Source organism: Notolabrus celidotus, chromosome 13 (genome assembly GCF_009762535.1).
Source record: "Notolabrus celidotus isolate fNotCel1 chromosome 13, fNotCel1.pri, whole genome shotgun sequence".
NCBI classification, from domain to species: Eukaryota; Metazoa; Chordata; class Actinopteri; order Labriformes; family Labridae; genus Notolabrus; species Notolabrus celidotus.
Genome location: NC_048284.1, coordinates 1,248,687 through 1,274,135, shown reverse-complemented (window position 1 = coordinate 1,274,135; position 25,449 = coordinate 1,248,687). Strand labels below are relative to the sequence as shown.

Genomic DNA, 25,449 nt, shown 5'->3' with positions numbered 1-25,449 from the left:
ATCCATTGTCTTGTTTTAGTCTTTAATTATTGACCTAGTTCTGTATATCTAATACAGAATCCAACATTATCACTAACACTGTGTCATGATGAGGAACATGAGATGGTCTGGATGTCAGTCAGTGATCTGCTCTCAGAGGAAGAAGTGAAGAAATCCTCTTCAGCGCAGTCATTCTTTCAAACGAGGCGCATGCGCAGAGTGTGTGAGAGCAGCAGCAGCCCTGCAGACAGACAGAGAGGAACTCGGAGCTCAGAGTGGATGCAGCTGATGAAGAGGACTGAAGCAGTCTGAGGATCCAGTCCGCTGAGGTGAGTCTGACCCCTGATCTCTCACTCTCTCACTCTTTCACTGTTTGATCTGCTGCTCCTCTCTCTGACTGATGGATCTCACACACACACACACACACACACACACACACACGCACACACACTCTCTCTGCTGAGCGCACTCTACGCGGAAGTGTGTGTGATACACGGTCCGGTGTGTGCCTCACCCTCTGCAAACATTCTCAAAGTTCAACCCTCCAGAGATCAGACTCTTCTTCAGACTCTTCTTCAGACTCAGAGGAAGAGAAACCAGAGAGAGGGGGATCAGAAAGTTCCCTTAAAGTCTGTGTCCGTGCAGAACTCCTCCTGCAGACCTCGACACTGACAGAAACCAGCTTCTTTTATTAAAACTTAACTTCTTATATTAGAACCTGATGAGTTCAGACTCAGGTGGACTCTGTGTATATTCAGTTTTCTCTGTAAACTCAGAGCAGAGAGAAGTTTTCCTGTTTTGAACTTGTTGCATTGGCAGCTCCTCTCCTCTCAACACGCCCTGAGCTGCAGAGGAGAGAGACAAGTCTGAACTGCTCTCTGATTTCATCACAGGCAGAGCAGCTCGGAGATATCCGCTGCAGAGACTCAGGTTATCTGCTGCTGCTGCTGCTGCTGCTGGAGAGTCTGCATACTGAAAATAACACATCTCCACATTGAGCTCTTTAAGGTTCTACAAATACAGAGTGAATTTTAAAAAGTCACTTTTTTAAAATTCACATTTAGAGCAAAGTTTGTGAACCTCTGAAAATTGAATTTGTTGTGACAAATATTTAAGTTAAAAACACAGTTACATCCAAATGCTAAATATAAAGATACATGGTAAATGTTGAATATACATGTTGAATATAAATATAAATGTTAAATGTTAAATATAGATATAAATGTTAAATTTCGTTATAAATGTTAAAAATAAAAGTAAATGTTACATCTGAATGTTAAATATTAATAGATATCTAAAATATAAATGTTAAATCTAAATCTCAATTTTTAGTCTAAATCTCAATTTTAAGTCTAAATCTAAATGTTTAATGTTAAATCTAAATGATAAATCTAAATGTTGAATATAGACATAAATGTTAAATCTAAATGTTAAATTTCGTTATAAATGTTAAATCTAAATCTCAATGATAAATCTGAATGTTAAATATAAATATTCAATGTAAGTCACAATGTTTAATCTAAATCTAAATGTTTAATGTTAAATCTAAACAATAAATCTAAATGTTAAATCTAACTGTTTAATGTTAAATCTAAATGTTTAATGTTAAATTTAAATGTTAAATCTAACTGTTTAATGTTAAATCTAACTGTTTAATGTTAAATCTAACTGTTTAATGTTAAATCTAAATGTTAAATCTAAATGTTTAATGTTAAATCTAAATGTTTAATGTTAAATCTAACTGTTTAATGTTAAATCTAAATGTTAAATCTAACTGTTTAATGTTAAATCTAAATGTTAAATCTTAATGTTAAATATAGACAGAAATGTTAAATCTAAATGTCAATGATAAATCTAAATGTTAAATCTAAATGTTAAATCTAAATGTTAAAGCTAAATGTTAAATATAAATGTTAAGTATGCATTTAAATGTTAAATATAAACAGAAATGTTAAAGCTAAATGTTAAATATAAATGATAAATCTTAATGTTAAATATAAATCTAAACGTTATAGCTTAATGTTAAATAGAAACATAAATGTTAAATATAAATGTTAAATGTTGCTGAGATCCTAAATATCTAGCAAATTTGCCAATTCACGTTAGTGCCTAGAGGAAATACCAAAATAAAAGCTTCCTGTAGGAAAGATTCTGTTAAGCTTTATTTTGGAGGGGTGTAATCGATGGATGACCTTGAACTGATGGAGCATCGATGGAGCTCGATCTAATCCAGCTCGTCCTTTCTCCCAGAAACCGCTCTGAGATCTCCAAACATCCACAAACTGTGAGATTAAATGTTGTGAGGAGGGAGATGATGATGATGATGATGATGATGATGATGATGATGATGAAGAAGAAGAAGAAGATAGTGGTCTTGTTGAAGCTGTGCTGTCTTAGAGCCGGTCTGTCCGGTCCTGCAGTCCTCACCAAAGTTGTTTTGCCCTCATTGTCGTCTTACAGATCTACACAGCTGATTCAGGTGTCACCTGACAAACCACACACACACACACACACACACACACACACACACACACACACACACACACACACACACACACACACACACACACACACACACACACACACACATCCTGTTGACACTGATTCTCTCTGGCAGATTTTAGCAGGACTCAGACAACTTCCTGTACATTAAGAAAGTAAAGTTCCCCTCAGTGATCTGTATAAATCGTTCTGATCTCTGAGTCAGTGGATCTACTTCTCGTCCCTCTAACAGACGGTAGATAACGAGTGTTTCTGTCCCGTGTGACCTTTAGAGTCCAGAGTCTCAGATTAAATACCAGGCCTGATCGAGGACAGAGATGTGCTGAGTGACCTACTTCTTGATATTTCAGAACGCTGTGATGTGTTTGTGGTGATTGGTCAGACTGAGATAACGATGAAATCATGACTTCTTGTGCCGTCCTCATGAAAGCTGCAGATTAGAAACCAGAATCCGTGATGGAGAGGACAGAGTGAGCTCCGGACCGTTCTCTGTGAAAACCATAGACTGTAAATAAAAATGGACGGCTTTGCTCCGCCTCTTCCCGTTGTACGGTTCTGAAGCCAAAAAACCCCGCTTCTGGGCGCCGCCATTGTGCAGCCAGAGTCTGCGAAGCCACAGAATTTCTGTCACAAGATCCTATGGATTTTCCCTCCATGGCGGCTGTGAATCAAAGGAAACAGGAAGTAAAACCCTGTTTTTTAAACTCTAATAACTAACGAAAAAGAAACTGTCCAGGAAAAAGAGTCCTTGAACACAAAACAGTCCAATAATAACTACATATCACCACAGCATACGGAGGGGAGAAACATTCTTACCATGTGTATTTATGTTTTCAAGTTTGACTGCAGCCCCATTCAAATGAATGGGGGAGACAGAGTTTTTGACCTATACTGCAGCCAGCCACTAGGGGGCAGACGCTTTGGTGGAAGCTTCACTTCCAGCCGAGCGAGATGCACCCCTGGTGAAAACACAAACAGAGTGGAAATTATGGATGCACCGAAAATTCAGTCCTCTCGGCCCTGAAGTGCAAATCACTACGGCAATTAACCGAACTGGAAGAAGTAGGTACCCTCAGGGGACATGACTCAATTTGCCGTAGTGTTTTCTGATCTGCTGTTGTGATTTGCACTTCAGGGCCACCGTACTAAAGTGCATTTTTGGTTTTTGGCCGAAACAGAATGTTGTGATGACTCAAGCAAAAACTGCGTCCAGTACGCGCTTGTCTGGATAAGGACCAACATGTCTGCATCCATTCTTCCTTTAACTGCAGCACTAAAGGGTCTTCTAAGCAAAGAGGTCTAGTCGGACCACGGAGTGAAAACAATGAATAGTTCACTCTTAGAGTCTGTCAGCACACGGTTCACTGAGATCTATTCGGATCCTATGCAGTGCATGGCGAGGCGACAGTACTTGATCCACGTTATAAAGGTCAGTACTTGGATGTGGGAGTAAAGCAGCGCACCAGAAAGGATCCGGGCCGCGATGGATTCGGAGAACCCGTTTGGAGACTGAGAAGCGTACAGCGCAGGAGAAGGGGAACAGAGCTCAGAATGAAGGACTGGTCTCTGTGAACCAGATGAGGGGGACACACCCTCCCTGTCTGATGTGTTCAATGAGATCCTTGATGTTACTGAGGTTAGCACACAGTCAGAGCCATGAATGCAATGGTACTAATAATCTACAGAATCATTTATTTCAGTGTTTCAGTTTTCGGCCTTGGTTTCATCATTCTTCGGTTTTTGGTTTCGGCCAAGTATTTTCATTTGGGTGTGTCCCTGTTAAAATACTATTTCCTGTTCCTGAGTCGAGTTCAAGTCACGCCGAGTCATCCTTCGATATCTGCTTACACCCTCAGACTGGAGCTCTGATTTACTAGTGTGTTAAAATAGCTGTGACCTCTGACCTCTGCTCCCCTCATCCTTCAGTAACACGTCTATAAACACTGTGTGATAACATCTCAGTACATTAATGTGTCTGCAGCTGCTGGATGTGCTGACTGAACAGCTTCTGTGTCCCTGAACGCATCACTACCTGCTGACTTTCAAACACCTGCAGAGGACAACAAGAAACACACACGCTCACACACACAGAGAGTAGTATTGTATGTAGTAAAACTGGTTCCAGGTATTTTTACTTCCAGAGGAAGCGGCTCAGGTTTCTTCCTCTTGTGTTTTTACCGGAGTCACCTTTTCCTTAAACTTCAGTTGGTCTCTCTGTTTTCATCCAACCTGGAGCGTGAGTGACGAATATAAACATGAACTGCTGGATAGAAGAGTGAGTGCTGAAGTTCACTGATCGTCTAACAGGTGAGCAGCTCAGTTCTCTGACAGCTCCACTGATTGATTCTGTTGTTGTTGGGTTTGTAGTGAGGGGCGGATGTTGAGTTTGACAGTGAGTGTTGGAGACAGAGTCCTCTCAGGTTTCTGTGTGTAACTGGTATTAAAGAGTCCGGTTGTTAGGAGAGTTAACCTCGTACAGCTCTGTTGAGTCAGTCAGTACGCTGATGACACCTTGATGCTTGTTTAGAATAAATCAATGTTGGTTAGAGAAACACATCTCAGTCATTTCTTGGCATATTCCATCTCCCAGAGGAGCGCCTGTTCATCTGTTTGTGGTGAGTCTCAGTTTCACTGTAAACAATGCGTCCCACAGAGACTTCCCTCTGGACTTTCTTCAGTGGTATGAACCTGGAACAGAAACTGATGTTCTTGTGATGTTCTTTAATTAACGGGTCTTCAGTTTGCTGAAATAACAACATCATGATGCAGATTAGTCAAAAGTCCAAAGTCAAGCTTTGTCAGGTCTGTCCTCAAGAGGAGAAGAAAACTACATCTACAATGTTTGTTTGTTGAATGGAGGTCTATGAAAGAGGATTAGAGACACTGATGTTTCTTTAGCTCTGACCTTCTTTATGGAATGTTCCATTTGTTCTCAGAATTCTAACATCATCAAAGACAGAATTCTGACCTCATCAAAGACAGAACTCTGACATCATCAAAGACAGAATTCTGACATCATCAAAGACAGAACTCTGACATCATCAAAGACAGAATTCTGACATCATCAAGAATTCTGACATCATCAAAGACAGAATTCTGACATCATCAAAGACAGAATTCTGACATCATCAAAGACAGAACTCTGACATCATCAAAGACAGAATTCTGACATCATCAAAGACAGAATTCTGACATCATCAAAGACAGAATTCTGACATCATCAAAGACAGAATTCTGACATCATCAAGAATTCTGACATCATCAAAGACAGAATTCTGGAATTCTTTGATGATGTCAGAATTCTAGAACACCTGCTGTTGCTCTCCATACAGACTGTTTTTCCTGCTGACACCTGATTGGTCAATACTACTCAAACAGAAGCCAGGATGTAAAATTTGACAAGAGATTACAGAGAGAGGAATTTGTTTATCTTCATCTTTACACCAGAGTCTTCATAGGTCAGACTGTAAAACTTAAACACTGCCTCAGGTTCAGGGTGGTCATTGTGTGTGTTTGTGTGTGTCTCTCTGTAGGTGACGGCGTGATGCCTGAAGACTCTCACAGCTCCACACATGGCGTCCCAATGGATGAAGGTAAGACCCTCTTCCTCCTCTTATTCCTGCATGGTGTCTTCAGAAACACTTCAGACTCTCGTGGCTTCTTATTTTTGTTTGTGTGGACAGATTTTGTAACTTTTGTGTCACAGTGAGCTGTGATGTCATCACCGTGTGACACTCATCATGCCCACAGTAAACATGGCCGCTCATCTGTTGGTCTTGATGCTTGCACATTGTTGGGTTAGACTATAATTTCCTGTCAGTGCTGTGTTTTCTTACTTCCTGGAGTTTGTGACTGGAGTTTCATTGCTTTGGAACGTTATGGGATGCTGATAATGATTGATCCAGGTATTAGTCAGACCCTTCGGTGTCACCAGGAAGCAGAGTCATGGCTTCTCATTTGAGTTTTTGATTGCAAACAAACAGTGTGTGTGTTATTACGTAATAATGGACATGTCTGGTTACCACACATAGCAGACAGGTTTTCAAACACTCTCTGCAGTTGTGACGCCTCTCTGTTGTCGTCTGTTGTCGTCTGTGCGACTGTGAGCTGGCTTTCTTCTTTGTTGTGTTGAGAACAGCGGCTCCGACACACGTAACCCTGAACACGTCCCACAGAGGACAAAAGACGCCTGTCTGTCTCTCTGAGCGGTCTGATGTAACTCTTTCAGCTGTTCATGTGGAGTAATGTTTCTGAGGAAAAATCTCCTCCTGCTGTTTTTAACATTTAAACATGACATCACTAACACACATTAAATATAACTCCGCCCTCTGACAGCACTAACACCATAGATTGTTCTTGAGCGCTGTTTTGAAGCCAATCGATGGCGGCAGCCATATTGGAAATGCTGAACTTAACCAGGCAGAGTGTGACGTAAAGGGGCGGAGTTTGAGCCTCCTAGCCAATAGCTATGTGTTCCCGACCGGGAGTCAAGTCAGTCATGTCCTTATTTGGGCAAAAACTCGTAATCTTAATATCTTCTGAAGTCACGTTAGAAATAAATAAAAAAACAAAACTGTAAACTTTTCTTTAAAAGTGCATTTTGTAGTTTCACTAACATTGAATTCAAACACAATATAATTTAAGGCTTCTGAAAACAAGCGGAGAAGGTTACGGTGAAAATCTAGATTTTCTTTTTTTTAAATTGCCTGAAACCAAAAGTGCGATTAATCGATTAAATTCAATTTATCGTAAAGCCCTACCGGAAACCACATACACATGAACGGGAAAAAGACGATCTTTGCAGCATTAATAAACATGTTTACAGCCTGGTTCAAAAAACAACTTGGCTCTAGGTAGCTAATCTCTCTATCAGCACACACTGTATGGGGGGGATTTATTTCTAACGCAACGGTTCAGAAGATATTAAGACTACAAGTTTTTGCCCAAATAAGGACATGACTGACTTGACTCCCTGTCGGGAACATAGACTGTAAATAAAAATGGACAGCGTTGCTCCGCCTCTTCCCGTTGTACGGTTCTGAAGCCAAAAAATCCCTCTCCTGGGCGCCGCCATTGTGCAGCCAGAGCCTGTGAAGTCACTGTAATAAGCTCCGCCCTACAGCGTGACGTCATGACGTGTGTCCTATGAAGTTTCCCTCTACGGCGGCTGTGATTTAAAGGAAACAGGAAGTAAAACCCTGTTTTTTAAACTCTAATAACTAATGAAGAATAAACTGTCCTGGAAAAAGAGTCCTTGAACACAAAACAGTCAAATACTAACTACATATCACCACAGTATACGAATGTGAGAAACATTCGTATGACGGGTATTTATTTTTTAAAGTTTGACTGCTCCCCCATTCAAATGAAAGATTTTTTGACCTATACTGCAGCCAGCCACCAGGGGGCAGACACTCTGCTGAAAGCCTCACCACCAGCCACCGGAACCTCTCCCTTGGTCGGGAACACATAGCTGTCGGCTAAGAGGCTCAAACTCCGCCCCTTTACGTCACACTCTGCCTGGTTGAGTTCTATATCTCCAATATGGCTGCCGCCGTGGATTGGCTTCAAAACAGCGCTCAGGAACAGACGGGTGACGTTGGATACTACATCCATATTTTATACAGTCTATGGTGTAGCCAAGCTGTTTTTTGAACCAGGCTGTAAACATGTTTATTTCTGCTGTAAAGATCGTCTCCTTTGAATGGGTGTGTATGTGGTTTCCTGTGTTTCTGCAGCCAGCCTCAAGCAGATTCTCCATGTATTGCAGTTTCTAACACTTCTGCATGGGCTTCATCGTTTGAGACCGGAGGTTGCCGCTTGACTAACACACTTTAAACATTGCTGGGTTCACACCTCGCTCACTCTCCTGCAGAAAGTTTTATCTGCTGGGTTCAGTATGTTTCTCTGTGCTGAGTCAGTTTGAGCTGTAGGTGGATCAGACCTGTCTGCACACACACACACACACACACACACACACACGCACACGCACACACACACACACTTGGGAGACTAATGTTTGTTCAGTTTATCTGATGTCACTGAGTCAACAGCAGGTCTGTGTGACACCATCACCTGTCTGTCTGTCAGTCGCTCTGAGGTCTGCTGATGTGAAATGTTCACCCTGTGTTGGACGACGTGACAACGACATTAAAGAACTACAAAAGTTTTCCATTTGTAGTTTAATCTGACTGACTGTAGTGACTGACTGTAGTGACTGAGCAGCAGCAGGCGTATCAACCTTCCTTCCGCCCCTTACACTGATTGGATTAAGCCCCGCCCCCCTCCTGTCAGAGCTGCAGGTAGACCTGAACAGACTCAGACCTGATCAGTCCTGGTGTTGGGGACCTTGTCCTTCTGTGTGCTCTGTTTAAGGTAGGATGGGATTTTTGAGCGTCTTCTGTCTTACAATCTGATGAGATAGTTATTGATGGTGTGTGTGTGTGTGTTAGTGTGTGTGTGTGTGTGTGTGTGTGTGTGTGTGTGTGTGTGTGTGTGTGTGTGTGTGTGTGTGTGTGTGTGTGTCAGAGTCTTTAGTATTCATTCAGAGATAAATCAGGATGAATGAAACAGGCAGGTGTAGGATAAAGGTGTGTTAGTGATCTTTGTGAGGAGTGTGTGTAAATAGAGGCATTAAACAGGTGTGCAGAAGGACCAATCAGAGAGCTTCATGTTGACTAGTGAACATGGAAATAAGGGTGATACGCTTGTTGCTTAAATGATCTGTTTTTTTATGCTGGGTTTGGTTGGTGTTAAACTGAATGTGTGTGTGTGTGTGTGTGTGTGTGTGTGTGTGTGTGTGTGTGTGTCATTTGTCATTTCCTGTCTGTCTCTGCGTCTCCTCACTTAGAGCTAATCTCAGGTCACATGACCTGAGTCTTTATCACCATGGAAACATGCTGACTTAAAGTGTGTTACATAAGAGAGGGGGCGATTATTACCCCCCCAGTATAAACACTGGTTTCACTGGTTTCACTGGGTCATTCTGAGGCCAACATCACTGGATCTGATCTGATAATATTAAGTAATATTAAGTAAAGAAGTTTAAGGTTTTAGTGGTGAACTTTTGATTGATGTTTGAGTATTTAAATTATTGTTATACAGTATATTTGGATTGTATTACAATATTTAATATTAGTGTATGTTTCCAGTATTAGTAAGTATCTCTTTAAATGAACTGACATTGGTTTACTTCACACTAGAGTTTAATATTTGTCTGTATATTTTGGTTTATATTCATTCACTTTGGTTTTTTTTGGTGTATTCAGCTTTATTCATATATTTGTGTTTATTTGTGACTGTCAGGCACATTATACATAAACAAACTGGGAGCAGTAAACCCATGCAAGCTTTTTAGTTTTGTAGTGAATGCTAATTTGCAACTATAGTCTTTTTTATTATTGATGATGATAAATGTTGTTTTGGATTGTTTTTAAAAAACTGATTTGTGGTAATCTATAATGGTTTTGTACCGAAGAGGATTAGGGCCAGCAGAGAAATTTAAAAAAATTGAGATCAACGTTTTCTTTATTATTATTATTCTGAGAAAAAAGTCAGAATTCTGAGATTAAAGATTCAGATTTGGGGTTACAGGACTTGTTGCATGGACAACGGTTTCAGATGATGTGTGAGTGGTTAGTCTTAATCTCTGCTTGTTCTCTTCTTCTACTGCGAGAGATTAACTCACTGTTTAATCCTCATTATTACAGATTACACACACACACACACACACACACACACACACAAACACACAGGTTTACTTCAATGACAGGTGTAATATCAGTCAGTCTGTTGTAAACACGATAAAAGTTTGCGTGAGATTTGGTGCAGAAAGGATTCTGTCCACTAGAGGGAGCCGAGTGTTTCTGTCTGCAGAACAAAGATGGAGTCATTTTATCTGACCAGTTATTGTTGCATACAATCACTTATATCTGGTGGTATGATTCTGTTCTGGGAGCTCCCTGCCCTTCCATGTGCCTACTTGGACTGCCAAAGCCTGAGGCGGGGAGAGCACACCTCCTCTGTCTTTCATGTGCTTACATGAAAAGCCAAGGCAGGGAGAGCATCAGCAAATACCTCAGAATGGGCATCAGTGACGACACGTATGACACTGGTAAAATCAGACACAGCAGAACCAGGTGAACCAGGAAGTGAAGGCAGGCAGAGCAAACATTTTGCTGTCAGCTGATGTTCTGTATGCCGAGCTTGACTTCGTGGCCTGCCTGAGCTAACGCTATGCTCAACATTTAATGAAGCTTTGATGACTGGATTTATTCTCTCTATGTTGTTAACGTGATGGTTTGATTAACGTCACACTGCCTCCTGGTGGACACAAACTGCACTGCAGCTGCACGTGCCAGCTATCCTGTCATGATCCAGGGTATCACTGATCGGGATCAGGGTCAGACTGAAGGTCGGGTGACCAGCAGGTGCTGTGCCTCCTCTGCAGGTCAACAAACCTGCGTGATCAGCTGGGATACGAGGGGTTAATCCTCCTACAGCGGGGCATTCAAGGCACGCAGGAACTCCGGGCCTCCCCCGTGATAATCCCCCCCCCCCCACAGAGAGGGGGAGAGACACCGACAGGTAAACAGGTTCTCTTCAGGAATGTGTCAGCACTTCCTGTCTGAAACCGACCAATCATGAGTCCGCACAGAGAGAAGAAGAACTGATGATGCAGAGCTGCCTCTAGAAAGCTGGTGTTTGAATCCTGACAGAGGCTCAGGTAACGAGTTGGGATTAATTAATCTGGGGGATTATTTAATCCAGACTCTGCTCCTCAATCTGAGGATAGAGTACAAATCTGCTTTATTTGGTGAAAGCTGATTGGCCGTCTGAAGTCACAACATGAGTCTGTGGCATCAGGATGAGACGTCGTGGCTGAAGAACGCCGCTGTGTCTCCAGAACAGTCGGCCATTATTCTGCCTCTAAGCCCCGCCCCCCTCCGAGACGCTCCGAGACACAAACAAACAGACGCTGCTCTCAGATCAGCTGACCGCTGCGGGCCGACACAGAGATCATGGTCGTTCATCAAACCAGACAAACACTGAACAAGAACTGATCTGGGACCAGCTGCTGCCGTCATGTCTGCTCAGAAACACATGACCACTGAGATCAACCTTCAACACAACTTTATTTAAACACACCTTTTAAACAAACACACAGACCGGAGTGTGTTCTTGTTCCTTCAGTGACTGGATTATTTAACTTCTCAGGTTGTGAGAGGCGGGCGTGACGCTTCATGGTGAACGTGTGATTCTGTGAGAGAGGTTTGGTGTGTGTGTGTGAGTGTGAGTGTGTGTGAGTGTGAGTGTGTGAGTGTGTGTGTGAGTCCTGCAGAGTTCAGAGGCTCTCAGGTAAAGGTCAGAGCTTCAAGCACAGTCAGACTCTAACAGACTGTGAGCTGTATATTAAATATTAAATACATTTGTAGGTCCGTCTGTGTGTCCTCCTGACCTTTTGTATAATTTCTATAATCATCTCTTTATGTTCAGAGATTTTTTCTATCTTATTTAAGATTGGTTTTTGGACTTTGAGTCTCTGTACATGGGGCGCCTGCTCCACCAACTGAGCTACACCATCCCCCAAAGATGATGATTAAAAATACTTATTCCTAACAGCCAGAGGAACATCCCGCTCTGCATTTAACCGCACGTGTTTGTAGCTTTGAAGCCTTTTGGTTTGGCGCCCCCTGTGGACACAGCTGGTAACTGCAGGTGTGTTTAAATGCAGTATGTTCCCACGTCACACGAGTCCTAGTTAAAGCTAGAATTGGTAGTCATGGAAAACTAGCATGAATTTGAATGTAGCATTTCCTCAGGACTCCGTCTAACCCCTCCCCCCCTCCTCCAAATCGACGCCCCCCCCGCTCACATGAACGAGCGCCGCTGATTCTCGACCATATGATGGTGACTGATTCAAAACCGGTCCTCACCAAAACATTCTCATAGTGAAAGTTAAAAACACAAACAAACATGGCTGCTGTTAGCACTCACAACTGTCATGCTAGCATTATCCAGTTGTCATGGTGACACGATATCAGGAGAAAAGTTATAACACATATATAACACTGTAACAGCTCTACTGTTTGTTAAACCTGTTCAGTGTAGATGCTCTTAATTCCTACAGTGTTGACAGTCAGTGAAGGCATCAGGAGAGGTGTAGAGTGTGTGAGCGGGAGAGAGGAGAGACAAGAGGAGAAGTTCTTCATTCATTCAAACATTGATTGTTGCTTTGTTGGTTGGTGTGGATGCTACAGTACATCTGTATTTCTGTAGGACTTACTAAATGTCATTAATTCTTCTGCTTGTCAGAGCCCCCGTGGTGAGAGCTTTTTAGACTCTGATCCGGACTACTGTCCTGAGCAAAGCCCCTCATGGGGTCAGAGGGGACAGGCCCGAGGTGGAGCGAGAGGGGCAGTCAGTAGAGTCAGGGGAAGCAGAGGCAGGAGAAATGTACGCTCTGCAGGAGGCGGGCAGAACGGCAGGACGGGATCTGATTGGTTTCATAATTTGAACCCTAATGACGGGGATTGGTTGGTGTTTTCCCAGGTTTACTCCGGCTGTAGATAGCAGCTTTTTTTTACCTCTTTGCAGAGAGATGAGTGTGTGTCAGAGTGTTTCTGTCCTCCTTTATTTTATTTTAGACACACTCCAGGTGTTGTTGGTGTCATCGGCCAATAGGAGCTCAGAGATCTGCTCACCTGATGCTGACAGAGAGTCAACACGCCGCTGCAGACTTCATGTTTGTTTACATTCAAATAAAAGTCTCAACCTGCAGGATTTACTTTTCATCTTTCCCTGTAAAACCTCCTCTTCCTCCTCCTCCTCCTCCTCCTCCTCCTCCTCCTCTGTCTCTTCAGTCACTTCCTGTTTCCTGTCCTTCCTTTTAAACTCTTCTTTAAAGTTCCTTGGGAATAACTCCTCCTCCGTTTGTTCTGTCCCTCCTCTCTCTCTCCATGTGTGACCTGTCCTCCTCCTCCTCCTCCTCCTCCTCCTCCTCCTCCTCCTCCTCCTCCTCCTCCTCCTCCTCCTCCTCCTCCTCCTCCTCCTCCACCTCCACCTCTTCCTCTTCAGTCACTTCCTGTTTCCTGTCCTTCCTTTTAAACTCTTCTTTAAAGTTCCCTGGGAATAACTCCTCCTCCGTCTGTTCTGTCCCTCCTCTCTCTCTCCATGTGTGACCTGTCCTCCTCCTCCTCCTCTTCCTCCTCCTCCTCCTCCTCCTCTCTGTAGTGTGAACTTGAATCTCCAGTGTGTTCAAACCTGTGGAGCCTTCAGGTGTCTGTGAAGCTGAGGGAATCCAGAGTGTCCCCTCTCTGCAGCGTGTTGGAGGAGCATTAGAGGTGATGGGGTATCAGAGGCGTTTGTGGCGCAGCCTGTCAGGAGGAGCTTTAGGAGGAGGTGGAGGTGGAGGTGGAGGTGGAGGTGTAGCTGTGGTGAGGTGTTCATGCTCAGAGGAGGAGGTGACCATCTCCTTCAGGAGCAATGGGGAGGAGCGGCGGCTCAGGCGGGTTTTTTCGCGGCGCTGGTTGGGTGAGTGTGTGCAGACCATCTCTCCTCCGGTCGCAGTTTTTATCTGAGCTCTGTGAGACTGTTTTTAAAAATCAGAGACTGTGGTGCATTTAATGTCCTCTGTTTCTCTGACACACTGCTGTAAATATAATCCAAGTGATGCTGTGATGTTTGTGTGTGTGAGCTAACGGCTGCAGGGGTCAAAGTTCACGTGTGTTTGAATGTAAACGCTGAGCTGTGACTGGCCCCCTCGCTCTCCTTATCATGTTTAAGTGGCTGGAAGCCATAAATTCCCTTCCTGCTGGGTCAGTGAACGCCTCGCTGACTTCATACTGGCAGGAAGCCAAAGAGCTAACGGACCCAGCGTGTGTGTGTGTGTGTGACCGCTCTGGAGTTTGAAGTTGTTTTCATTCAAACACTCAGAGTCTGGTGTGTGTGTGTGTGTGTGTGTTTCATTCAGTAAGAACAGAGTTTAAGAACAGTTGTAAACACACACAAACACACACACACACTTCTCTCTCCACTTCAAACTCTAAGTTAGAACATGAAGAACATGAAGCAGTGACATGTTTCCATGCTGACATTCAACATGTATAAAAACACGTCATCTCAAGTTTGTTTACTCTCATTGGATGTTTGTTTATAAACAAATAGAGGCAGGAGTCCCGCCCTGCTCTGCTGTGATTGGCTGATTCTCCGTGCCTCAGAGTTTGACTTCAGAGTTTGGTGTCAGAAAGCTTCTTGACTAAAGAAGTAAAGGAGGAAGCTGTCTGTGACCCTAACTCTACAATAAGGGTCAAAATCAAGGGATAACAAAAAACCAAGATAGGACACGATGAGATAATACATGATAGAATACGACACGAAATACAACACCACACGATTCGACACAAGATATAACATGAAACCATACAAGGCGATCAGATACAACAAGACACAACACAAAACGATTTGATAGGATAAGATACGACACAATACAAATACATGTAACAAGACATGACAAGACAATACGATAAGATAAGATCCTCCTTTATTCGTCCCACAACGGGGAAATTCATGGAGTTCCAGCAGCAAACAAGAAGGTGTACAGAACAAGAATTTAACAAGAATATATATAGGAAAGAAATGTCCATCAGAGACGACAGCTTGGTCATAATCCTCCTGTCAGCCACCACCTCCACAGGGTCCAGGACTGAGCTGGTCTTCTTCCCCAGTTAGTTCAGTCTGGCTCTCCTGTATCCTGTCCGCCCACAGCAGGTGAAATCCTTCCAATGTGGCGTTCGTGTCCGGTGTTAGCTCTGTTAGCATGATGCTACTCTGGTGCTGGGTTAGCTGGTCCACCTTATCGTAGATAGATCTTACAGTCCCCATAACGGTGGGTGGAAGGACAGGTCCATGTCGTCTTTCTTTTAGCTTGCACCTCAGTACCAAGCGTGCCGGATACGGCCCTGGTGGTGAGGGTTACAGCAGTGTGACTGCCCCCTGGTGGCTGGCTGCAGTATAGGTCAAAAAATCCGTCTCCCCATTCATTTGAATGGGGGAGCAGTCAAACTTGAAAACATAAATACACGTGGTACGAATGTTTCTCCCCTCCGTATGCTGTGGTGATATGTAGTTAGTATTTGACTGTTTTGTGTCCAAGGACTCTTTTTCCTGAACAGTTTCTTCTTCTTTAGTTATTAGAGTTTAAAAAACGGGGTTTTACTTCCTGTTTCCTTTGATTCACAGCCGCCGTAGAACGAAACTCCAAAGGACACACAGCGTCTTGTGACGTCACGCTGTAGGGCGGAGCTTATCACAGTGGCTTCACAGGCTCTGGCTGCACAATGGCGGCGCCCAGGAGAGGGATTTTTTGGCTTCAGAACCGTACAACGGGAAGAGGCGGAGCAACACTGTCCATTTTTATTTACAGTCTATGCTCTGTACCAGCACGTCGTCCTTGCCTCCTTCTCCTGAGCTACCAGGGAACATCGTGCCTAGCATAGTTTAGCATCAACATGCTACGGGCTGCTAACAGCTGATCTCGTATGTAAACAATGTTACCATGGATACACGTAGTATATCGAAACGACACAACCTGAAATGGTACAACTCTATAGGATATTATATTTTATAATACAGTACGATATGCTAGGATACACTAGATATGATACAGCATGATAAAATAAGAAACGAAAATATAAGGCAGACATGATACAGTACAAGCCGATATGACACGATAACATAAGATACAATCACCAGCCAATCACAGCACAGTGAGGCAGCACTCACTCAGGCTTACATGCTAGATCTGAACCATCTAACTTCCTCAGGTACTTACTCTTCCTGTCCAAACCACCTCTGACAGGTAAACGGTGCTGCAGCTGAATATTATATTGATAAACAGCTGCAGGAGTTAAAAAGTAGAAGAAGAGTTTTCTGTAATTATTGTGATTATTTTCAGTCTGTCGGACTCTAAACGTCTCCTCATTGTGTTTCAGGTGGACTCTCAGTGTCTCTGCTGTTCAGACTTTTAGCTAAACCCTCTGAGGAGTGGTTAGCCGGTATGTTTGCTAACAACAACAACAACAACAAACAGCGGCCATTTTGAAAAGTCATGGTGGGAAACTGCTTTTTACTACAAACACCAAACATCCTGCTCACTGTTGAATAATCAAACTGATTTTATTTATATATTTTATCATTGATAATCACTTCCTGTTACAGAATATTTAGCATGATAGCATGTTTACAATCATTCAGACATTCATCAGTTGAAAGTATTATCATGCTAACATTTAGCATGACAGTATGTTGCGTAATTTTTAGCATGTTTTGTGCTTTTGCAGTATAATTATAAAAAGCTCTCAGGAGAAATGTAATATTTTGATCTACAATGTCTGGTGTAAATGCTAACATATGTTAGAATTCTATGCTAAGCTAACATCCTTTGTCAAGATTATAGTAAAGTCTGAATAAATTGAACATTAGCTTATAAAACTTTAGCCTTTATTTCAATACTTAAAGTTTTTTAAAACATTATTTTTTTTTTTTTTCTTGGGGCGCTGGTGGCCTAGCGGTCTAAGCGCCCCACATACAGAGGCTATAGTCCTCGTCGCAGGGGTTGCTGGTTCGATTCCCGGCCGGTCAACCATTTCCTGCATGTCGTCCCCCACTCTCTGCTCCCCACATTTCCTGTCTCTCTTCAGCTGTCCTCTCAAATAAAGGCAAAAAAGGCCAAAAATATAACTTTAAAAAAAAAAAAAAAAAAAAAAACATTATTTTTTCTTTAAATCAGTGAAATAAATTGATTAACTTAATGAGCGTTTTTTCCACCATGAGCATTCAAAATGGCCGCCATGTGACCACGGAATACTTCCCAGCATGCAGCAATCACAACATCAGACTGTAATTCAATCTAATCACCAATAAATCAATCGATGTTAATGATCAGACGAGTGTGAACCGCCTGGTTCATGTGATCTAATGCGATTGGTCCGATTTCCGATTGGGTGGAGGGCTGCTTGGATGTGATTGGCTGATTTGACGGTGATGTCATGAGGTGGAGAGAAGGAGAGGAAGTGTTTTTCCAAGCTGTAATCTCAGATAATAAAAAAGTAGGTTTCAGAAACTGCAGTTCTTAGAGTGTCCACTAGAGGCTGTCCCTAAAAGTGAGTCAATCCCCATAGAGCCTCATGTTGTCCTTGTTTTCAAGGAATTATGTGTGGCATGAATTTTAAATAGGTACAACAAGGGGCGTGGCCTCTTTGACTGACAGGTGGGTGTGTTGCAGCTGTTGGAGTCACTATTTCCAACATGGCTACCTCTATCTTTTGGCTTCATAACACCTCTTTAGAAAGCAGTGGGACTGCAGACAGGTTTAAACAGGATATGGTATTCTTCTATTGCAACATTATACTTCCTGTTTACATCCACAAAGCATCATGGGAAACGCAGCAGTGCCTTGAATGGTCCAAGCCGAGACTCATCTCCAGACAAAGAGTGTGTGTTCTTTGGCGATGTGTCTGAACAGTTCTTTGTTCGGTCCACGGCCTCTGTCTGGTTAGCTTAGGTAGCTAACGTGAGCTAGCATGTGTGTGCAGACATCACATGACGGGCAGCCTGAATGTAAACACAGATGGGCTGGTGTCCAACATGACAGTCAGAGTTATAATGAAGCACTTTGTTTGTCCATGAGAGAGAAAACATCCACGATTCAAGATGAGAAGTCAAACATTTTATATCTGGAGCTCCTTAAATGTTATAATAACAGTTAATAACAGAGTAAAACCTGAAGCTGTGAACATGAAGTCTAACTGTCTGTAGACTTTCATCTGTCCCTGGTTCGTTCAGGGTCTTTAACCCGGAGCCAGAGGAGTTTCCTGTTCCTTCAGTTTAAAACCTGCTCTGAGGGATTCTTTGAATTCTTCAGATGTTTCCCGAAATACTGGAGGGGAACAAACTGAACCTGACAGGTGGAGGAGGAATCTGATGGTTACAGCTTCAGTATCAGCTCAGGGAGTTTATAACAACAGTAATTATGATGTCTTTATCTGTCTGCTGCATCACATCCTGAATGTCAGACTGTTACAGGAACAAAAAACAAACTCCTTAAATTAGTCTGTCTCTAATTTTAGAAATCATCCTCCTTATCTATATCTCCAATCTGAAGCTTTTATTGTGAAAGGGTGCCCTCTGCCTCACAAAAGAAGAAAGAGTGGACATGAGACATTTATTCTGAAAGTATTCACTCAGTTGTTATTATAAAGGTTTTATTCTGAAAGTCTTCCCAGGGTGACCAAATAACTCTTACTGTGAAACACTGTATCTCTGTCTTTATCTGAAGACTCTTATTGTGAAGGTTGTCTTTGTTAACACAGGAGAACACAAGAAGAATCAGTGGACATGGGACCTTTATTGTGAAAATCTTCCCTCTGTTGTAATTATAAAAGTCTTATTGTGAAAGTTTTCTCTAAGTTCTAACAGGAGTCTTATTCTGAAAGTCTTTCCAGGCTGACCAAAAAACTCTTATTGTGAAACGCCTTACCTCGGTTTTTATCCAGAGACTCTTATTGTGAAAATTTTCTCTGTGCGATCACAGGAGGACTCTTATTATGAAGGTCTTCCTGCAGGTATGATGAAGGGACTCTTATTGTGACAGTTCTCTTTGTGATCACAGGGGAACACAAAAAGAATCAGTGGACATGGGACATTTATTGTGAAAGTCTTCCCTCAGTTATAACAGGAGTCTTATTCTGAAAGTCTTTACAGGCTGACCAAAAAACTCTTATTGTGAAACACCTTACATTGGTTTTTATCCAGAGGCTCTTATTGTGAAAATCTTCTCTGTGCGATTCTCTTATTCTGAAGGTCATCCTGCATTTATGATGAAGGGACTCTTATTGTGAAAGTCTTCCCTCAATTGTAATCATAAAAGTCTTATTGTGAAAGTTTTCCCTAAGTTCAAACAGGAGTCTTATTCTGAAAGTCTTTACAGGGTGACCAAAAAACTCTTATTGTGAAAATGTTCTCTGTGCGATCACAGGAGGACTCTTATTATGAAGGTCTTCCTGCAGTTACGATGAAGGGACTTTTATTTTGAAAGCAGTGATCATAATGAGTAATTTTCTCTTCCTGCTACAATGACCCTATCAAAATAAAAGCCCTGATTGTCGCCTGTCCCGCTCCACAGAGTCCCCCCACCTCTCCACCGCCTCTGTCAGCAGTAATGAGCGTGCGCCATCGGCCACGCCCTCCGACTCATCGGAGCCCCGCCCACTGAGCATCATCTCCACGCTGTCCTCGGGGTCAGGGTCCTCCCGAGACGAAAACCCCGCCCACGCGCCGTCCGCCCAGACCCCAGACGACGACCTGGGCCTTGACAAGAGGGGGCGGAGCCTGGGCCTCATAAATAATAACAAAAACAAAGAGACTCCGCCCACTCACCAGCAGACCTTCATCATGGCTCCTCAGCTGACCTACCTGGACCGTGTCATCATGGAGATCATTGAGACGGAGAGGATGTACGTGAGAGACCTGCGCATGATCGTAGAGGTGAGTCACATGTTCAGTTATTATATCATGTCTCATGTTTTAATGGATCATTACACTCAAGGGAAAAACTAAATAAGGGACAGGGAGACTACCTGTTCTGGTTTCATTGGTGGTTGGGGTCCAGTAGCTCCTCAGGCTGCTCTCACATCTGTGCTCACTAACTGTCATTATGTCCCCACGACCAAGACCAGCCTGAGACCACACTAACAGTTTTACCACAGGGTCAACAGGGGGGGATGTGAGGAACTACTTTTTTGATATCTTGAGCATTGCTGCTGATGTTGAGAATGAATTAACATTATCATGGGCTTTTGACCAATCAGAAGCTCCGTTCTCTCCCATTCAATTCTAACGTTTTTACCACAGTGTCAACAGGCAGAGGACCACTTCCTGTGGATTGATTTGACATGTGTGATCAGGTCGTCCTTGTTATTGAGAATTAAGCCCTGTTGTAACGGGCTTTGGACCAATCAGAATCAAGGATTTAATACAGCTGAGGGAATTATAACTTAAAGAGACAGTGTTTGAAAATGTAAAACTATACATGCTACATACAATCATGCACACAAACATGCAGTGGACATGCACTTAGGGAGAGATGTCAGAGTGAGGATGCTGCCATCAACCAGCACACCCCGAGCAGTTGGGGGTTCAGTGCCTTGCTCAAGGGCACCTCGGCAGTGCCCAGGCAAGTGAACCAGCACCTCTCCAGCCACTAGTCCACTTGCCAAACTTCGTCCATATTGGGACTCGAACCGGCGACCCTTCGGTTCCCAAGCCAACCGGCTTGCGACTCATTTTGAAAAATAACATTTTGCAACAATAAATGTAGGCCAAAAGGGAACCAGTTACCTTTCAAAATAAAAGCCTCTATGATTATGGGCACTAGATTCTGAAGGATTTTCAAGCTTTCCTGGTCAATCAAAGCAAAACATGGATGAAAAACACCATAAATATAAAACTGGTGTTTTAAAAACATTCTGTGATATCAATGGGATTCTACCTTAGAGTCTTTATCTCTTCAGTCGTTGATCGGACGTTTGTATTTGTTGTATTTGTGAATGGAGATAAAATCGACGACACCTTCTTGTGAGCGCGCTCAGATGTGAAGACGTCAGGGACTAAATTTAACCATTAAAGACGTCCTGCAGCGAGCCGATTAACTGATTACATAAGGAGAGGATCAGAGATAAACCTGGACCCAGAGCCAGGATCTGAACCTGCAGGCCACCGTACACAGAGATCTGACAGGCGGCCAAAGAACAGAAAACATAGAACCCTGCAGAACGTTCTTTATGCAGCAGCTTCCCTTCAATAAGCAGCATAAAAACCAACAACACCAAAAACACACGCTGAAGATTCTCTCTTAGATGTGCTCGATGATTTGGGTCTGCAGCAGAGCACCACAGAAGAAGAAAATAAATAACAAACATACTAAATATTACACTCTGGGACGCCAACATGACGCCAAGCTCTGCCGTGTTCGACCCGGAGGTGGTCGGACCCTGACAGGAAGTTAGAGTGAGTGATCGGTGAACTCTCTGAAACCTTCTCTTCTGTTTTAATAAATGAATTCATCGTGGCGATGATCTGAGAAGGTGAACGTCTGACACCCGGGTGTGTGTGACTGTAATTGGTTTAAAGACGATCTTTGTCTGGTGGATTTTATCACCATCTACACCCAGATCTTTTGTTTTGGCTACATTCAACCAAAGGTGAGCGTCATCAAACCACTGAAGGAGTCCTGTGACGGCTCTTAATGATGGGGTTTGTAAGGCGTGCTGAACTCTGGTGTTTAAGATGAGGCTGTCAGACGTGACATCATTTCCTTGAACTCTCTGAGGTTGATTTAAGGTCTTAGATTCAGCAGTGACACACAGACGAGGCTGAGGACCAGAGGTGACCGGGTCTCAGAGCTCGGACCCTCTGGAACGTCCTTCCCGAGGAGATCAGATCCACAACTTCTTTATCCTCTTTTAAAAACACACTTTTTACAGGAGGGTCACCTCAACATGATTTAATCCAGAGGCTTTTATTCCTTTTCAGGAATTAATTTATAATATTTCAGATTTTTTGATTGTTTAATCTTTTATTATTTTTTGTTTTAGTCTTTTTCAGGAAGCATCTCTGAAATCATTTTTTTATTTAATTTAATATTTTTATAATTTTAAATTTTGATTAATTTAATCTTTCATATTTTGTTGTTTTATTATTTTTCAGGCAGCATCCCTGACATTATTTGTATTTTATTTTATGAAACTTTTAATTTCTGATTTTTTGATTGTTTTAATCTTTTATCATTTGTTGTTTTATTATTTTTCAGGCAGTATCACTAGTGGGATTTTACAATTTTATTTTAATATTTAATATTTCAGACTTTTTGATTGATTTTTTCTTTTTTTGTTTGTCTTCCTCAAATTTCTCTTTTATCATCTTTTTTTTGTAACCCTGTTTTGAAAAGTGCTATAAAGGATTATTATTATTATTATTATTATTATTAATATATAATAACATGCAGATTAAAAGGAGGTGATTACAGTATATCTGCAGTCATTGAATTAAATTAAAGTTTAAGAAGGAACAAAAGTAGAAAATAAATGTACTTAACTGAGCAAAAAAATATGACACTAAAAATATTTTTTAATATGAGTATGAACACATACATGTATGTATATAAAAATTAATTAGCAATATAATTAGACTTAATTTATTTACTTTCAAATTCAGAACAAAAAGCGAATTATATTTAATTTAAATGAAATGTAAAGGTTTTCTAAGGATGTAAATAATCAAACTTTGTTGTCTAATGAATAATAATCATTTATAACCTCTTCATATATAACAGTGTGATGTCAGTCTGCCCCCTGCTGGACAAACCGACACACAACACCAACAACAGTTGTTTAAAACTCTAGAGCTTTATTTTTTATATATAAATTAAATATATCCTATTCACACTCTCTCCTCCATCCTTGTCTCCTTGTCTCCTTGTCCCCTTGTCCCCTTGTCCCCTTGCCCCCTGCAGGATTACCTGGCTAACATCATCGATCAGTGCGACCTGTCCATCCGTCCCGAGCAGGTGTGCGCTCTGTTTGGAAACATCGAGGACATCTACGAGTTCAACAGGTGACAGGAAGTGATCACAGTTAGTCTTTACTGATGAAGGTGTGTTTGTAAAACAGTCTGATTGTTGTCATGACGACTCTTCAGGTGAATCTCTCGCTGAGTGATGTCAGAGGGTGAGTTCGGTTTTTATCGCAGCATGCAGTCTGCTGTGAGGGTGTGTTTGATTTACTCATCTGCATGCCTCAGACACACACACACACACACACACACACACACACACACAGAGTGTTTTAGTGTGTGTTGAGTGAAGGCAGCAGATTTACATATTATAATAAACTTTATTTAAACCTGAACTCGTGACAAACTGATGTGATGGCTCCCCCTGGTGGACAGGTGAGGTGGTGTTGCTGCTGTTAGAGGACATTAAAGGTGAAAACTTATTCAAGTTAAAGAGCTTTGATTTTATTCTCCAACATGAAGCAGCAGAAAGATTTTTCTTTATTCATTCATCCATTTATTTATTTTTCATCCATTCATTTATCCATCCATCCATTCATTTATTAATTTCATTCATCCATTCATTCATCCATCTATTTATTTTTCATCCATCCATTTTTTATTCATTCATCCATTGATTTATTCATTCATCTGTTTATGTATTCATTTATTTTTTCATCCATCCATTTATCTATTGATTAATTTATTTATTCATTCATTCATTCATCCATCCATTCATTTTTTGATCCATCCATTTATTTTATTTATTCATTCTTTTTTTTCATTCATCCATTTATTTATTTTTTTATCCATCCATTAATTTATTCATTCATTTATTTATTCATCCATCCATTCATTCATTTATTTTATTTATTCATCCATTTATTTAGTTTTTAATCCATCCAGTAATTTATCCATTCATCCATTTGTTTATTCTTTCATTTAATTATCCATCCATTTATCCTTTCATCCATTTTTTATTTATTCATCCATTCATTAATTTTTGTATTTAAACCTGAGTGTAAACTAAAGGTCCACCTGTGGGAGGAGCTGTGCTGAAAATGAAATGAATAGATAAATAAAAACTGCTGAATAAAATTCGTTCAGTCAGTTACACGAGGATGAAGTTTTAAAGATGGCCGCTGTAGTTTTTCTGACTGTGACCGTTGAAGTAAACAAGTTGTTGTTTCTGTCGTCATGATGTCATTGTCTCTCGTTGACAGCGAGCTGCTTCAGGCTCTCGACATGTGTGACAACGACCCGGTGGCCGTGGCTCGCTGCTTCGTCATGAAGGTGACATTTTTTATTTCTTTAAATAAAATCAGAAAGTCTGACAGCAGGAGAACAAACTGTTACTCTCAGAGTGATTAAAGGGATAGTTCTGTATTTTTGAAGTGGGGTTAGACGAGGTTCTATAAGAAGTGTTTTACCCACAGGAGGTCTTGGTTAGCTTGACCCTCTTCTTTAAGAAAACCTTTATCTTAAAATAATTTATCTTCTGAGACAACATTTCCCTCAGAGGACAGATCAGTTCACTGAACACGGTCTCAGCAGATGTGTGTCTAACATGAGTCTGGTCCTGCTGGAGGTTTCTGCCTGTTAAAGGAAGTTTGTCCTTGCCACTGTAACTTGCTAAATCCTGCAAAGTGCTCTGCTCATGGTGGATTAAGATGAGATCAGACTGAGTCCTGTCTGGAAGATGGGACTGGATCTGATCCGGTCTAGACCTGCTCTGTCTGGAAAGAGTCTGAGGGTAACGTTTGTTGTGATTTGGTGCTTTATAAATAGAAATTATTGATTGTGATTCGTGTTTTTGAAGGACTTTGTCTCTTTTCAGAGCGAGTACTTCGAGATCTACACTCAGTACTGCACCAACTACCCAAAGTAAGTACTCAGATTATACTCTATACAACAGTTTCACACACACACACACACACACACACACACACACACTGTTTGTGATGTCTGGTGATGCGTTCAGGAACACAAACACAGCTCTTTGAAAACAGATTTTTTTTCTAAGGAGGTTAAAACCATCCTCCTGTCTCTTATGCGTTTCACATTCAGCTCACCTGATGATCTCACCTCAGGTTTATTTATTCCCCCGAGCTGTCAGCTGACCCAGTTTCTCATGAAACTAGAGATGATCACATTTCAATGTTTTAACATTCTTTAAACTTTTCGTCCTTCAGTGAAACCTGAAATGTAAAATCCATTTAACTATTTTTCTTTAAAGTGGTCCTCCCTTCCCTAGAACTCTTCCACTGTTCACACCTCAAAATGTCTCACCTTGTTTCCTCCACTTGTTCCCCTGACCACACCAGTGTGTTCACACCACAGTCCCTCTTCTTCTACACTTGA

At 41.8% G+C, this 25,449-nt stretch overlaps 1 protein-coding gene across 1 annotated transcript in view; it reads left to right on the top strand.

Annotated features, from left to right (window-relative positions):
• Positions 1–218: 218 nt before the first annotated feature.
• The window catches only part of LOC117824599 (pleckstrin homology domain-containing family G member 3-like), a 39,153-nt gene continuing 13,922 nt past the window's right edge, over positions 219–25,449 (top strand). The window contains exons 1-6 of the mRNA XM_034700136.1: positions 219–308; positions 6,015–6,074; positions 19,664–20,025; positions 23,051–23,151; positions 24,312–24,381; positions 24,926–24,972. Of these exons, the coding sequence (XP_034556027.1) occupies positions 6,026–6,074; positions 19,664–20,025; positions 23,051–23,151; positions 24,312–24,381; positions 24,926–24,972 (629 nt within the window). The 5' untranslated portion in view covers positions 219–308; positions 6,015–6,025. The remainder of the gene's footprint in view (positions 309–6,014; positions 6,075–19,663; positions 20,026–23,050; positions 23,152–24,311; positions 24,382–24,925; positions 24,973–25,449) is intronic.